This window comes from Narcine bancroftii, chromosome 2 (genome assembly GCF_036971445.1).
Source record: "Narcine bancroftii isolate sNarBan1 chromosome 2, sNarBan1.hap1, whole genome shotgun sequence".
Taxonomy (NCBI): Eukaryota; Metazoa; Chordata; class Chondrichthyes; order Torpediniformes; family Narcinidae; genus Narcine; species Narcine bancroftii.
In genome coordinates this window covers 311,015,165-311,030,744 of record NC_091470.1, presented here as the reverse complement: position 1 = coordinate 311,030,744, position 15,580 = coordinate 311,015,165, and the positions used below count along the sequence as shown (strand labels likewise).

Below are 15,580 nucleotides of genomic sequence, written 5' to 3'. Positions count from 1 at the left end.
TGCTGATAAGTGTGAGGTGCTTCATTTTGGTAAGAAGAATCAGAATAGGACATACGTGGTAAATGGGAGAGCATTGAGGAATACAGAAGAGCAGAAAGATTTAGGAGTAACGGTACATCGTTCCCTGAAGGTAGAAACTCACGTGAATAGGGTGGTGAAGAAGGCTTTTAGTATGCTGGCCTTTATCAATCATTGCATGGAATATAGGAGTTGGGAGGTGATGTTGAGATTGTATAAGACGTTGGTGCGGCCTAATTTGGAGTTCTGTGTGCAGTTCTGGTCGCCTAATTATAGGAAGGATATAAACAGAGTGGAGAGAGTGCAGAGAAGGTTTACCAGAATGTTACCTGGGTTTAAGCATCTAGAGTATAGGGAGAGATTGGACAGATTAGGTCTTTATTCTTTGGAGCGTAGAAGGTAGAGAGGGGATTTGATAGAAGTATTTAAGATTATGAAAGGGATAGACAGAGTGGATGTGGATAGACTATTTTCGTTAAGAGGAGGAAAGATTAAAACAAGAGGACATGAGTTAAGAATTAAGGGGCAGAGGTTTAGAGGTAACATGAGGGGGAACTTCTTTACTCAGAGAGTGGTAGCCGTGTGGAATGATCTTCCGGGAGAAATAGTGGCGGCGGAGTCAATTGTATTATTTAAGAAAAGGTTGGACAGCTATATGGATGAGAAGAAGATGGAGGGTTATGGGCATTGTGCAGGGAGGTGGGACTAGAAAGGGGTGTTTGGTTCGGTGCAGACTAGAAGGGCCTAATGGCCTGTTTCCGTGCTGTAATTGTTATGTTATGTTGTGTAAAATTAAAAACGGCATGATACTGAGGTGGAGAACTGAACTGTCCACTTACAATTATGATGTCTTGTACTGGCCGGGGAAAATGAATGAGCCACCGGACACCCTGTCCCACAAGACCTATACCAATGTGCACATTGACCACTTACAATAATGATCTCTGCCACCCTGGAGTTACCAGGTTCTTCTACTTCATCAAAGTCCGCAACCTGCTGTACTCCAATGAAGAGATCAGATCCATGACCAAGAACTGTGAGGTCTGTGATGAGTGCAAACCACGTATCAGCCAGATAGGGAGCAGGTGATAAAAAGCCACCCACCCCTTTGAATGCATCAGTATTGACTTTAAGGACCTTTGCCCTCCACAAACCCCAATGTGTATTTACTCAATGCATTGATGAATACTCCATTTGCCATCCCATACTCTGATATAACAGCTCCCACAGTTATCAAAGGCCTGCGCAGTCTTTTCGCTCTATTTGGTTTCCCAAGCAGGGGTCCTATTTATGAGTGATGAGCTGTGCCAGTTCCTGTTGGGTAGGGGCATTGCCATGAACTGGACCACTGGTAACAACCCCCTGGGGGAACAGGCAAGTGGAAAGGGAGAACGTCATTGTCTGGAAGACCATCCTCCTGGACTTGCAATCTAGGGGCCTTCCAGTCTCCCGCTGGCAAGAGGTCCTCCCGGAGGCACTCCACTCCATCGGGTCATGTACTGCCACAAATGCCACACCACATGAACATGTGTTTTCCTTTCTCAGTAAATCTGGGACAGGGACCATGCTGCCGGCATAGCGGACATCCCCAGGGCTGGTCCTACTTCAGATGCATATGAGGAACAATAAGTCTAACCCCCTGATTGAAAGGGTCCATCTCCTCCGTGCCAACCCCCAATATGCCTACATGATGTACCCTGATGGACACAAGGGCACTGTCTCCATTAGGGATCTGTCTCCTACATGGGGCATTGAGACTCCACTGATAACCCTACACCCCCTCACCCCTGACCACACACGATGCACCTGATGGTACCCTGCCTCGTTCATTTCAGAGGATACACCAAACTCATGATCACTTAGCCACCAGCACAACCCTGGTGAGTATATACAGGCACCTGAGACTGTCCAGGACCCCGTCACTGCACCACAGTCAAAACAGGTACTGCAATGGTCCCAATGAATGACCAGACCACCTGAGAGATTTAATGTGACTATAAGCACCATTTCACCCTGCTGGACTCTTTCTAAAAATGAGAGATGTCTGTATTTGTCTGGTCAGGCACACTCATTGGCCAGCTCTACATGTGGCCCCTCCCACAGGCTCCTGTATAAAGGTGTCTGTTCCACAGCCCCTTCCTCAGTGCAGGACAGTTGAGCAGTATGGATGTGCCTTTGTTCTTTAGTGAATGAAAGCCTATTGGTTTCTCAGCCTGTCTTTGAATAATTGATGGTGCATTAAATCTGCCACGATTTTTTAGATATTTTTATGTTGTTAAAGTGTTGCTGAGATCTTATAAGTTTTAGGAGTATGCAAGCTAATGACACCATTGTTTTTGATATTTGGGACATGTGTGATTCTTAAGGGGGTGGGGGAAGAAGTGTTGTAATGTGAACTGCTTTTAAAGTGAGGCTGGGAGGGGGGTTTACTTCATGTCTGTCTTCTTTACTTCCTATGTGCCTTGTGAATACTTGAAGGTCATGCTGTGTGCAGGGGAGAAACAAGACAAGCTTCAGGGTGCATATATATGGTTTTGCTGCTCCAAATAAAGATGTTCTCTTGAAGTGGTCAAGTGTTTTTTTTTCTCAAAGTAGAAGTTACCACAGAGTGCTAACCAACCATCACACCATCATCTGCACTATCCCACAGAGAGAGTTTGACAGTTAGTGCAACCTTGGAGAGAGCAGTCCTGATATGAAAGTGAAGTGTAAGGCCTTCCTAGAGCAATTTATTATCTGGCTACCTTTGAACACCAGAGCCAGTGAGGACACAGTTCTTCAAAGAGATGCAGATTGAGTCTCTCTGGAAATAAGGTTTTGATGTCCATTAGTGTGTCTCCTGTGGTGAGGTTCCAATCCGCACTGCTTGACCAATTCAGACCCTTTTGATTCCTCCAATAACTGCAACTGGCTCTGTGATGACTGAGTTCCCTCATATCCATTAAATACTGTAAAGGTCACTCACTGTGGATTTCAACCAAATTAATGAGCTATGGAAGTTGTTTCAGTAACCCATCCAGACTTCTCAAGGAGACCAGTTGGATGTCTGACCATGGCTCATTGCAGTTCCTCTGTAATTTAAAGGCACACCAAAGACGAGCAATATACTTAGAGGACCTGGAATGAATTTTGAGAAGGTTGCCACAAAAAATAAAATTATGGCATTAAAGCCAGGAAGTGGAGTCTCAATCAACAATGCTATTTGTGCTACTAAATTACAGCAGGAGGGCATTTTCTCTGCATATGGGTGAATAACAGATATAAATACCTGGGACAATTTTTGTGTGCCAATGTTTAACAATTCTGCATTATCCCTTTAAATCACATTTTAAACATCTTCCATTTACAATTTGCATGTGGAAAAAGTTGACTAATGAGCCCAATTCCCAGCACTGTAATTGGTTGACTGGCTGTAGTTCACATTATCATTTGTTAAAGTGACAAGGACAAGATATATCTTCCTGTGGCAATTTCATTGAGTATGGCACAAGTTCAGATCTTTTCCACATGAAAGCAGGCATCAAAATATCACTCTCATAAAGCAATTCTGGCACAATTCTAAAGGTAACTTTGGAATTTAACTCTTCAACTTTGCCTAAAGTTTCTGCATCAAATGTAATAACAATCCACGTAAGCTTCACAATTGTTTAGATAGAAAATTATGCTTCATTATTCTTGTATGTTTTTCGTAGATCAATATTCAGGGTAATTATGATAAAAATAAAACATTTTAATTGGCCACTTTAGATCCCAGTTGTTTTTAATGAACTGTTGGATACAGATCATGTTTGGTTAGATATGGTCATTTGTTCCACCTGAACCAACAATCTTTCCAGGCCCCATTGGAAAGTAAAACATTGCAGCTGCTGCTTTTAGTTGGCAAGGCGGTGATTCAATATATTTAGTTAATTATCATGTTAAACAAGAAAATCTGCAGAAGATGGGAGTCTAGTGTGATACACAAAAACTCCTGGAGGCCTGAAAAGTTGATTGCCTTTTACTTCCCAGTAAATCATGATGGAATTTTCCAAGCATAGAAGTGGATTGGACAGACTGAGCATGTATTATTTTGAAGAGATAAAAAAAAACCAATACTAGTAAATGTTCTTTGATAGTTTAATCTTCTGGAATCCAAAACATTTTCTTCAACACTATATTGACTAATTTTTAACATTTGTTGCATTAGTACACAATAGTTTGGTTATGATTAATTGATTGGTGTATTTATATTAACCAGCTCATGTCCAGTAATCACAATATCATATATAGAATTATTACAAAGTCATACAGATTTTTTTTCCAGAATAATTTGAAAGTGACTTATAGTTCCATGAATATATTTATTTTCTTAAATTATGATTGCTGGTTTGATTTGCAGATCTTTGACAGGCATATCTTCATCAAAGCTACAATGGACAAAGGGAGATGTTACAGGTCTGAGGATTTTTAATTTACATTCAGAAAAGATGATTTGTTCATAAATGTCCCCAGTGATAACTGAATAGTAGAGATTTCATATTCAAACACATTGAACAGAGAGGAATACTGAAATCTCTGATACTGGAGTTTTGTAATTTCCCCCTTCCTATGCCCCATCATTAGTGGAAGAGCCTTTAATTGCCTAGATATCCTCCCTCGATAGTCCCTCAAGCACTGTATTCTTTCTTACCCCAGCTTAATTTGTTTTAAAATTTCATCTTTTAAGTTATACGATACACTATCAATAATACCAACAGATTGGAGTTGCAGGGAGATACCAACAGATTGGAGTTGCAGGGAGATACCAACAGATTGGAGTTGCAGGGAGATACCAACAGATTGGAGTTGCAGGGTGACACCAACAGATTGGAGATGAAGGGTGACACCAACAGATTGGAGAGGCAAGGTGACACCAATAGAATGGAGTGGCAGGGTGACACCAATAGAATGGAGTGGCAGGGTGACACCAACAGTTGGGGGTCGCAGGGTGACACTAACAGATGGGAGTTGCAGGGTGACAGGCTTTTAATATCCTAAGTCTTGAACCATTCTCCTGTTCTGGCTCAATCACAGGACTCGTACTGAGGAAGGGACTTGGTTTAACTGCCTTTATTACAGGGGATGGAGTCACCAAGGGAAGGCGGGCCAGTCATGCATATAAACCAAGCAGATGCACAGTGCCAGTAACCAAGTAACAGTATAGAGTGGTGTATCACCACTAGACTTACATTTTATCTTTGTAAAATACTCTGTGATCCTGCAGATGTTATTTTTTTGTGCCAGGTACCAAGAGTAGTAATCAGTACAGTACCTGAACATACATTAAAATACAGTGAAAGTTTACATACACAATAGTTACATACATCTAATCTATCATGTTGCGTTATCATTCTTCATAGATAAAACATTGCATTGTTACAAATTATTGACTGAACATTTTCATTTATTTATAATAATTACAATTATTACAAATAAATGAAAATGTTCAGTTAATAAACAACCATTAAGTTGAAGGTATTTTATGAAAATTTCACAATAATGCTGTGTGATTCTGTAATATTGAAAAAAAAAGTTCTAATAAGGGAGAAATATTTATGTGGACTTATCATTGACTGAGATTTTTTTTACCCCTGAAAATTCACTGCTACTTAGCTTCAAATCATTTTATGTTATCTGCAAGCTGGCAGGAGTTCCACTGGAAATACTGCACAAATTTTTAATTCTGGTACAAAGGATATACGGAAGGCATTGTGAGATAATTTTTTTGAAAAAGGTTTCTAATAGATGTCCCAGATCCTCAATAGGTTACATTTATAAGGTTTATAATGTAGAGAACATGGCAAAGAACTTCACAGAAGTAACAAACCTTGGCATTGACCATTCCTATTATGACCTTTACAGTAGCTCCAGATGGTTGGGTACAATACACAAAAGCACTGCAGAAACTCCATAGGAAGAAAAGCAATCAATATTTCAGGACTAAGCCCTTCATCAAAAATCTGGAAAATCACGTACCCACGAAGATGCCTGAATAAAAATCCTACACCGATAAGGTTCCTCATCTCTTCCTCTGTTGCATTGATAATGACATTGGTGTTGCCTCCTGCATCCATGATGAGTTTGTAAACTTTATCTTCTTTGCCACCAATTTCCACCCTGACCTCAAATTTACTTGGTCCATCTCAGGTATCACTCTTCCCTTTCTTTATCTTGCTGTCTCAATTTCAAAGACAAACTATTTACAAACATATTCTGTATTTTCATTCTTCTGCCATTAACTCAGCCTTATCTACATCTCTTCCATTTCCCACACATCTACCCTGGCACTTCCTCCATCCTCCCGCAGATGCAACAAGGACAGGATTCCTCTTGTCTTTTGTCTTCACTTACCACTCCACCTGCCTCAGTGACCAACATATTATATCAGCCACCTACAATGGGATCCCACCATCAGACACATCTTCCCCTATCCTTACCTCTGCTTTCCATTGAGATTTCTCACTCCATCACTCCCTGGTCCACTCATCCCTTCCCATGAATTGCCATCTGATACTTACCCTTGTGACCGAAAGAGGAGCTAACTCTTCCTCCATCACCATCATTCAGGGCCTCAAAGAGTCCTTCCAAGTGAAGCAACACTTTACCTATAATCTGTAGGGGTTATTAATTACATCTGGTGCTCCTGAAGCTTTCTCCTCTCCATCAGGGAGACTGGGATATTGTTTTATTGAACACCTTCACTCTGTCCACTGCAATAGCAAGGACCTCTCTCTGGATAATCATGTTAATTCTACATACCATTTCCAACCAGAGAGCATCAATATCGATTACTTCAATTTCCATTCACCCCCTCCCTCTTTGCTTAACCCTATGTCTCCTTTCCTCAAGCTCCCCATCTCCTTCCTTAACTTCTCTTATCAAAGACCTGCCCTCTGCTTTTCCACCTGTCATTTCTCAGCTTATCTCTTATCTAACCACCTACCTGTATCCTCCAATTACATCTGACCTGTTGGACTGCATTCCTCCCCTTCCTCCCTCCTCTCCTCACCTCTTCTCCCTCAACCAACTGTTTTATTCAGGGATTTACCTGTTTCCCACATTCCTGACAAAGGGCTCAGGACTGAAATGTTGACTGCCTTTAACTTCCTGTGAATGGTGCATGATCTGCTTAGTTTCTCCAGCACTTTTGTGTATTGCATGTGAATAAATGAAATGAGTTACGTAAAATCTAATGGTAATTCTTTATGTCAACATCTCATTAATAATTCAAGAATAAAATCCAAAATAACATGCATTTTCACTTACATTATGGCAGTTCTCTTTGATTGAATTCTTCTCTTAATTTTGCATAAGCATCGTTGAAAGAAACGGCAAAGTTCCAGGACACACTGATTTATGTTTTGTGAACCTACTACAGGCTTCTCCTCCACATTGAAATTAGGAACACCTCTGCAACCTACCATGAAAGTTAAAATCTCATATATAACAAGCTTCATGCAACAGGAGCAGCCATACAAAATTCAGGATATCCCTTGGTTCATCTTTAGTCAAGTTCACGTTCAAATTTACTGATAGTACATCTACATATACAACCCAACCAAACAGCGTATTCCTGAACCATAGTGCACACGCAGAAACACACAATATACCCTACACACAAATGGCACAGGCACACATACACATATATATATATATATACACACACAAACACACACACACACACACACATATATATATATATATATACACTTCTCTTTTTTCTTTGGCTTGGCTTCGCGGATGAAGATTTATGGAGGGGTATGTCCACGTCTGCTACAGGCTTGTTGGTGACTGACAAGTCTGATGCGATATACACACACACACACACACACATATATATATGCACACATATATTTACACAGAGAAACATATATACACATACATATACACACACATATATATACACACACACATATATGCACACATATATATAAACACACACACATATATACACACACATATATATAATACACACACATATATACACACATATATACACACGTATATTTACACAGAGAAACATATATACACATACATATACACACACACACATATATATACACACACATATGCACACATATATATAAACACACACACATATATATATATACACACACACACATATATACATACACACACATATATATACACACACACACATATATACATACACATATATATATCTTTGGCTTGGCTTCACGGACGAAGATTTATGGAGGGGGGTAAAAGTCCACGTCAGCTGCAGGCTCGTTTGTGGCTGACAAGTCCGATGCGGGACAGGCAGACACGGTTGCAGCGGCTGCAGGGGAAAATTGGTTGGTTGGGGTTGGGTGTTGGGTTTTTCCTCCTTTGCCTTTTGTCAGTGAGGTGGGCTCTGCGGTCTTCTTCAAAGGAGGTTGCTGCCCGCCAAACTGTGAGGCGCCAAGATGCACGGTTTGAGGCGATATCAGCCCACTGGTGGTGGTCAATGTGGCAGGCACCAAGAGATTTCTTTAGGCAGTCCTTGTACCTTTTCTTTGGTGCACCTCTGTCACGGTGGCCAGTGGAGAGCTCGCCATATAACACGATCTTGGGAAGGCGATGGTCCTCCATTCTGGAGACGTGACCCACCCAGCGCAGTTGGATCTTCAGCAGCGTGGACTCGATGCACACAGAAACACAGAAACATATACACATACATATATACACACACATATATATATCTATACACATATATATTTTTATATATTCACACACACACACACACATATATACATATACACACACATATACATATATATACACACATATATATAAACACATATACATATATACACACATATATATATATATTTACACAGAGAAACATACATATATATATTCAAACACACACACATATATGTACACACACATTACACACACACATATATATACACACATATATATGCACACTTACATATATACATACTTACATATATACACACCTACATATACACACAAACACACACACACACACACACATATATATATATATATATATATATACACTCACATATATATGTATATAGATATATAAAATATATATATATATATATATATATATACACATATACACACACACACACACACAAATATATATAAGCAAAAATATATATTTATAAAAATTATTTATGAGTTTCTAGGATTGTTCAACTGTCTTACCACCTGCAGGAAGAACCTTTTTTGCAACCTGGCAGACCTAGTTTTTATGCTCTTCTACTTCCTTGAAGGTTGTGTCTCAGAGATACTGTGGGCTGGATTGTAAGGGCCCTTAATGATTCTCAGAGCCCTCTTTTAGCACCACTCCCTGTAGATTTTGTCCATAGATAAGGGACCCCAGTGATTTTTTTTTCAACACCCTCTATATGACCTCCAATCTGATGATTTGCAGCTACCACACTCTAATGCAACCAGCCAGGAACTGTTGTACTGCCGCAGACCTTTGTTAGGATAATGGTTGGTAGTCTTTCTCTCCTTAACCTCTTTAGGAAGTATCAGCGCTGCTGCACCTTCCTGACTAATGAGGATGAGTTATGGGTCCAGGTAGGTTGTCCTTTAAATGGACTCCAAGCAACTTTATGCTCCCCATTCTCTCTATAATAGAGCTATTGTTATATAGTGGGGAATGGTCCTTCATGCCCCCGATCTCCTTTGTCTTGTCCATGTTGAGACTCAGGTTGTCTTGCACCACTGTACAAGCTTTTCAACCTCCTCTCTGTAAACTGGCTCATTAATTTTGCTGATGGGACCAACTATCATTGTGACATCTGCAAATTTGTTGATTCTGTTCAAACTAAACCTAGCAGTACAGTTGTGAGTTAGCACCATGAACTGGGCATGAAGCTTTGTGGTGCACCAGTGCTCAGTGTGATAGGGCTTGAGATTTTGCTGCCCCAACCTGGACTTTCAATCAAGTTCAGGATCCAGTTGCAGAGAGGGGTACTGAGTCCCAGCGATGATAGTTTATCCACCAGTCTCTGTGGATCGGTTTGGCTGATAGACAAACTGTAATAGGCCCATTGTTGCTGGTAGGTGGACTTTGATATGCTCCATTACCAGTTGCTCAAAGCACTTCATGATGGTGGAGGTCAGTGTCACTGGATGGTAATAATTTAGTTCAGCTACCATTGCTCTCTTGGGCAATGGGATGATGGTGCCTGTCTTGAATCTTGTGGGTCCAACGGACTACAAGAATTAGATATTATTACCTTCATAGAACCATAGCACAGTGCAGTGCAGAAATTAGTCCTTTCAACCCACTTCATCCATTTTGTCATGATATCTATCCATCCTCAATCCATTTGCCTGCAAGCACCTGTTCAAATGCCTTTTAAATATGGTCAATGTATCTGACTCTACCCCTTCTCTGGCAGCTTGTTCCAGATAACCACCACTCTCTGCGTGAAATCCTATTCTTTGCATTCCTTTTATATTTCTCTCCCCTCACCTTCAATCTGTGCCCTCTAGTCCTAGATTCCACAGCCACAGGAAAAAAGACCCAGACTACCTATCCCATTTATGCCCCTCATAATTTATATGCTTTTATAAACTACAACCTCCACTGAGATTAAATCCAGCCAATCAATTACTCCTGATAATGATAGGCCCCCGTTCACAGCAACATACGAGTGAATCTTTTCCACCATAAAGAATTGGACTGCAGCAATATTATGTTGATCATTTTCATTAATAACCTTATATTTAAGTGAATGAGGGAAACAATGCCCCCAGCATTTCTGGAGACATTGGAAGGGTTCAGAGAAGACCAAAAGCAACCAAACAAATCAGCTTGAAAGTGGAATGGCATTAATACCTCTCAGATTTATTTTATGCATGGTATCCAGCCAAACAAATCATCTGGCCGTTATCAAGGAGGGGATGCAAAATGCAGCTAAAATTTTGAGGGTCAGTCCAGCAATGGGCACAATGAACTGAATGGACTCCTGTTTTGATTTTTATTAAATAAATAGCTGTCAATTCAGAGCAAATTATCCCTTTCATTTCTTTAATGTCAGGCACCTGAACTTTATTTTAACCAGAATTGTATAAAATCCACGCATTGGGCAGGAAGTTAGTGTAGCGCTTACAGCGCCAACAACCCGGGTTCAAATCTGATGCTGTCTGTGAGGAGTTTGTACGTTCTCCCCATGTCTGCAAAGGTTTCCTCCAAGTGCTCTGGTTTCCTCCCACCCCTCAAAAATGTATGATGGAAGTAGGTTAATTGGTGTATTTGGGCGGCATAGGGGCAAGAGCCAGAAGGGCTTGTTGTCATGCTGTAAGTCTAAATTTTAAAAATTAAAACAAAAACAAACAATATTCCAAATAAGGAATCTGAAATGCAGGCAGAAAAACAGCAAATATTGGAAATACATTTGTTTAATGGTGAATGCTCATTGAAACATATGCTCTGTTCCTTTCTTTACATAAGCACGCTGAGTACTCCCAGTGTTATTCCTCATCTCATTAAAATTAACCTACCTGAGTGCACCTGTCCAAATGTAATGCTTGGAGCAGATTGAACTACATATTGGGGAGATACTGGAAAGGAATACATAGATTTAATTGAACTTTCCAAATGCCATCTTTTACAAAATATACTTAGACTTATGAGATTATAAAGAATATGCTGTGGCATAACATCAAGTTACTTTTGTCACTTTATTTTTTTAGTCTTATATTTAAATTATCTCTTTCAATTGTATTTATAGTCAATGATATGTTTTTGCTCCAATATCTGAATAAATATTTGTCAATATGTCCAGGAAAATAGATATAAAATGTTTCTTTAAATTACTTTAATTAATATTTCACTTTGTTCTATGTTTATTTTTTTCTTTCTTTTTCTTAATAGCTTGTCTTTCTTGACCAACACAATTACGCATTTTCAGAGAACTGCTGTCCCTGGGAATATTGATCAAGACCGACTGATCAATATTCCCAGGGTTAGCAGAAGGCATCACAACTGAGCTTCCAGCATTGGTCGGATGAAAGATCACAGCTGGAATGGCAGAAGCTCTGTGGAATTTCAATCTATGATTCACTTTGCTTAAATAAAATTAGGTCAAGTCAATGGAGATCCAGAATTTCATTCACAGCTCCGCTCTGGTGTGAGGAATATAATTCAATTCAATTACATCAAAACAATTGAAAATAAATGTCCATGCACCTGTGAGCAGCTTTGCCTGTAATGTGGTTGTCTTGATCCTTCTGAGACCTTCTTCAGTTGATGTGATCAATGCAGCATTTGTTGGTGATACTGAAATATACAAGCAACCGTGTTTTTAAAGTTCTGCACATTCTTTAATTTGTCCTCTTTTTGGGAGTGCAAATCTATGTATTCAAGGGATAATTAATGACAATATAGGCTGAGACATTCACTCAGTTCTGTCATATCAATAAAGGAAATAACAATTTTCTTAATATAGCTCCACAATTCCAGTCTGTTCAAATCACACATTTCTCTGAGACTTATATTAGGGGAAATGACCAAAAGCTTGGTAAAAGAGATGAGCTATTATAAGGAGAATTTTAAATAATGTAAGCATGTGAAGTTGAGCAAGCAAATTCTCAAGTGTAGTGTCCTGGCAGCTAAAAGCATAGTCCATAATTGCAGAGGCCAGAATTGGACGTCCTTTAAAAATGTAGGTTTGGAGGCAGTGACAATATTAAGGAGCAGAGAAGCAATGATTTGAAAATAACCTCGAACATTTGGAGGATTTCTTTAAATGAGATTTAAATCTATGATTAATATTAATGGAAGTCACAAATAATATAACGTCCAAATGGACGTTATTGTCTTTGTCTTGCAGCAGCGGAGAATAATGAAGTCCTGCCTGATAGTGAAATGGGGAAGGGAATGATTTGTATCTTTATCAAAAACTTTGTAACCAATTAAATACAGGGAAATGAAAGCAGTCAGTTTGAACATGGCAAGAATGGACAAAGGGAAAGGACAAACACAACCAACTCAGCAAAGAAAGAGAAACAGACAGTATTGATGGTCAGAAATGGGCAGTTTTGACTGGGGAGCCTTTTTTCAAGAAAAGGGGTCCCGACCTGAATCATTGCGGCTCCATTTTTCTCCATGGATGCTTCCTGTCCCTTGGATCCGCTCCAGCTTCTCTTTCTTAGCTCAAGGTTCCAGCATAAGCATTTTTGTGTGACTCTGTTTTACTAATCCACAGCAACTGACCTGTTTTAGAGATCGCAGTGAGACTTGCCTGGTCATCTTTGGATAAGATTTTATGCCTGAGGGGCAATTTGGGGTCTATTATTTTGTCTGAAAATAATCACTTCCGACAGTCAACATTTTTTTTAGTAATGAATTGAAATGCCAACCTGCTTTATATTTTCATTCTCTGCAGTGTATTTTGAACTCATCACTGAGATCCTTTTAATGAGTCGAGAATACTTATGACGAGACTCTTCACAGAGACTGATAATATTTATCTATTTTAAACTGATTTCAGGTTTTGCTAAAATTGGAGCTATACAGGAAAATAGTTCTGAATTATCTGTTAAAACATCCCAAGAAAGAAATGGTGAATGGTATATGAAGGATGATGCATCCATTAAACTGAAGTGGTGTCCATTAGTGCTAATGCTTGTCGACATGCATTAATCGTGAAGTGAAAGCTCTCATGATAATTTCACCAGTACCACTCAATGGCCATTCGGTAAATGAGATCTTAAGCCCAGCAGCTAGATCTGGATTTTTTCATGATAAAGTAGGCAAAGTACTATTTTGAAATTGAGCTATCTTCACCAGAGCGCATCTCTTCAGGAAACCAAAAGAACTGCCTTTATACAAAATCTGGTAGCACCAAGCATACAGTAGGTAACATCCTATGCCTTTCATTTGCATAGACTGCCACTGCAGTGTGCGCCGAAAGTTTGTAAAGTTATTAATTTTAGAGATCCGATTGCCTATTAATATCTGTTCTATTTAGAAGCAAGACCATTTGAATGACTTCATTTTCTGATAGCATTTTAGCAATAGAAAAAGAAATGAATGGGCCAATTAATTTGATTTCAGTTTGACACTTCTAGGGTGTGTTTCTAAATAACAAATGGGAAAAGCTAAACTCTTTTGTTGCCAGTGATGGCACCATGTTATGGTCATAAAGGATCATTGACTTGAAATATCAGGGATTGTGCCAGCATATTCCCTGTTTCACATTCACCTCTTGCCAAATCTCCCCATTCACATTATCTCTTGGGACCACCTGGCCCCGAAACTTCCTGCCAACCTTGCTGTTTTCTGCCCCTCAGAGTTATGGCAATCCTTGGCCAGTGACCAGCCATAGGCTGGAGACCATGGGACCCTCCTGTGGACTGCCCTGATGTCTTTCTAATAATACTCAAAAGTGTAATCAAGGTTTAGTTTGTGTTAGTAACATCTTCTGGTTATTTCCTGCTCTTCAGCTCACAGATCTTCTCTATTGCCGGTTGGTTGTTTTTCCACTGATTGCTACTTTGGGCCCTGATCTTGCTGCTTGTTTCAACTCTTTCTTTAGTCTTGCCCACCTACAACCATACTTTGCACTCAGTTCCCACAATTTATCCTTGAACCCCAGTGGAATGCTCTTGGAGATGTAAAGATAAACAGTTGAAAATTAAGAAATTATCAAATCATCATACAAACCTGTGGAAGTCAGTTTCATGTTGTAAAATGTTTCATTTATGACTGGCTGCAGTGAATCCGAAAACCACAGTGAGGTCATATCTCTGTCTGAAATATCAATAGCAATATCAAACATTTAATACCTTTCTGTATAAATTTGTTTCACATCCATGTTTCCTCATGATATAAAAGGAGGATGTTCAGTCCATGCTGACTCTCAGAACCTCTCATCAATCACATTCCTCCATTTACCTCCCTGCAACATCGTTGGCGACAACAGTGGCCTGTGGTAGAGTATGGTCAGCTGGAGGCTCTGGGACCTCTAAGGTTGAAGTGGGGGGAGGGGGTGGTTGTCTTTTGAAAGTCAATGGTGATAGGGGAGGCCCCCGATGGAGCAAGGTCCCGGATCAAGACCATGTCTTCGTGCCCGTCAGGGAAAGCAACATTGGCGTACTTGGGGTTCACATAGAGAAGGCAAACATCTCGACCAGTGGGTCAGTCTTAGATTTCCTGATCTGCTTCCATAGCAGGACTGGTCCAGGGGAGGTAAGCCAGGTGGGCACCATAATCCCTGATGCAGACCTCCTAGGGAAAACAAACATCCGTTCACCAGGTGTGTTGTTGGTGGCCGTAGATAGGAGTGACTGGATGGAGTTAAGTGCATCTGGGAGGACTTCCTGCCATTTGGAGACAGGGAGACCCTGTGACCTCAGTGCCAAGAGGATGGTCTTCCATACTGTGGCATTTCCATTTCTACTTCCCCATTATCCCTAGGATAATGGACCTGTTCGTGGCAATGCCCCTTGCCAGTAGGTACTGCCATAACTCATCACTCATGAATGATGCACCACGGTTTCTGAAGATGAAGCCAGGGTACTCGAGAGAGTGAAGATATTTTAGAGA

The 15,580-nt window shown here is 40.1% G+C and overlaps 1 protein-coding gene across 6 annotated transcripts in view; it reads right to left on the bottom strand.

The window, feature by feature from the left end:
- Nucleotides 1-4,127: 4,127 nt before the first annotated feature.
- The window catches only part of LOC138755518 (HERV-H LTR-associating protein 1), a 58,130-nt gene continuing 46,677 nt past the window's right edge, over nucleotides 4,128-15,580 (bottom strand). For 5 of the 6 annotated variants that reach the window (XM_069921653.1, XM_069921654.1, XM_069921652.1 and 2 more), the window contains 6 exons: nucleotides 14,699-14,785; nucleotides 12,221-12,310; nucleotides 11,533-11,592; nucleotides 7,303-7,453; nucleotides 5,226-5,308; nucleotides 4,128-4,424 (listed from right to left, as the gene is read on the bottom strand). In XM_069921653.1, coding sequence (XP_069777754.1) covers nucleotides 4,372-4,424; nucleotides 5,226-5,308; nucleotides 7,303-7,453; nucleotides 11,533-11,592; nucleotides 12,221-12,310; nucleotides 14,699-14,785 — 524 coding nt within the window. In that variant the 3' untranslated portion in view covers nucleotides 4,128-4,371. The remainder of the gene's footprint in view (nucleotides 4,425-5,225; nucleotides 5,309-7,302; nucleotides 7,454-11,532; nucleotides 11,593-12,220; nucleotides 12,311-14,698; nucleotides 14,786-15,580) is intronic. The other variant, XM_069921651.1, reaches the window with a different exon arrangement.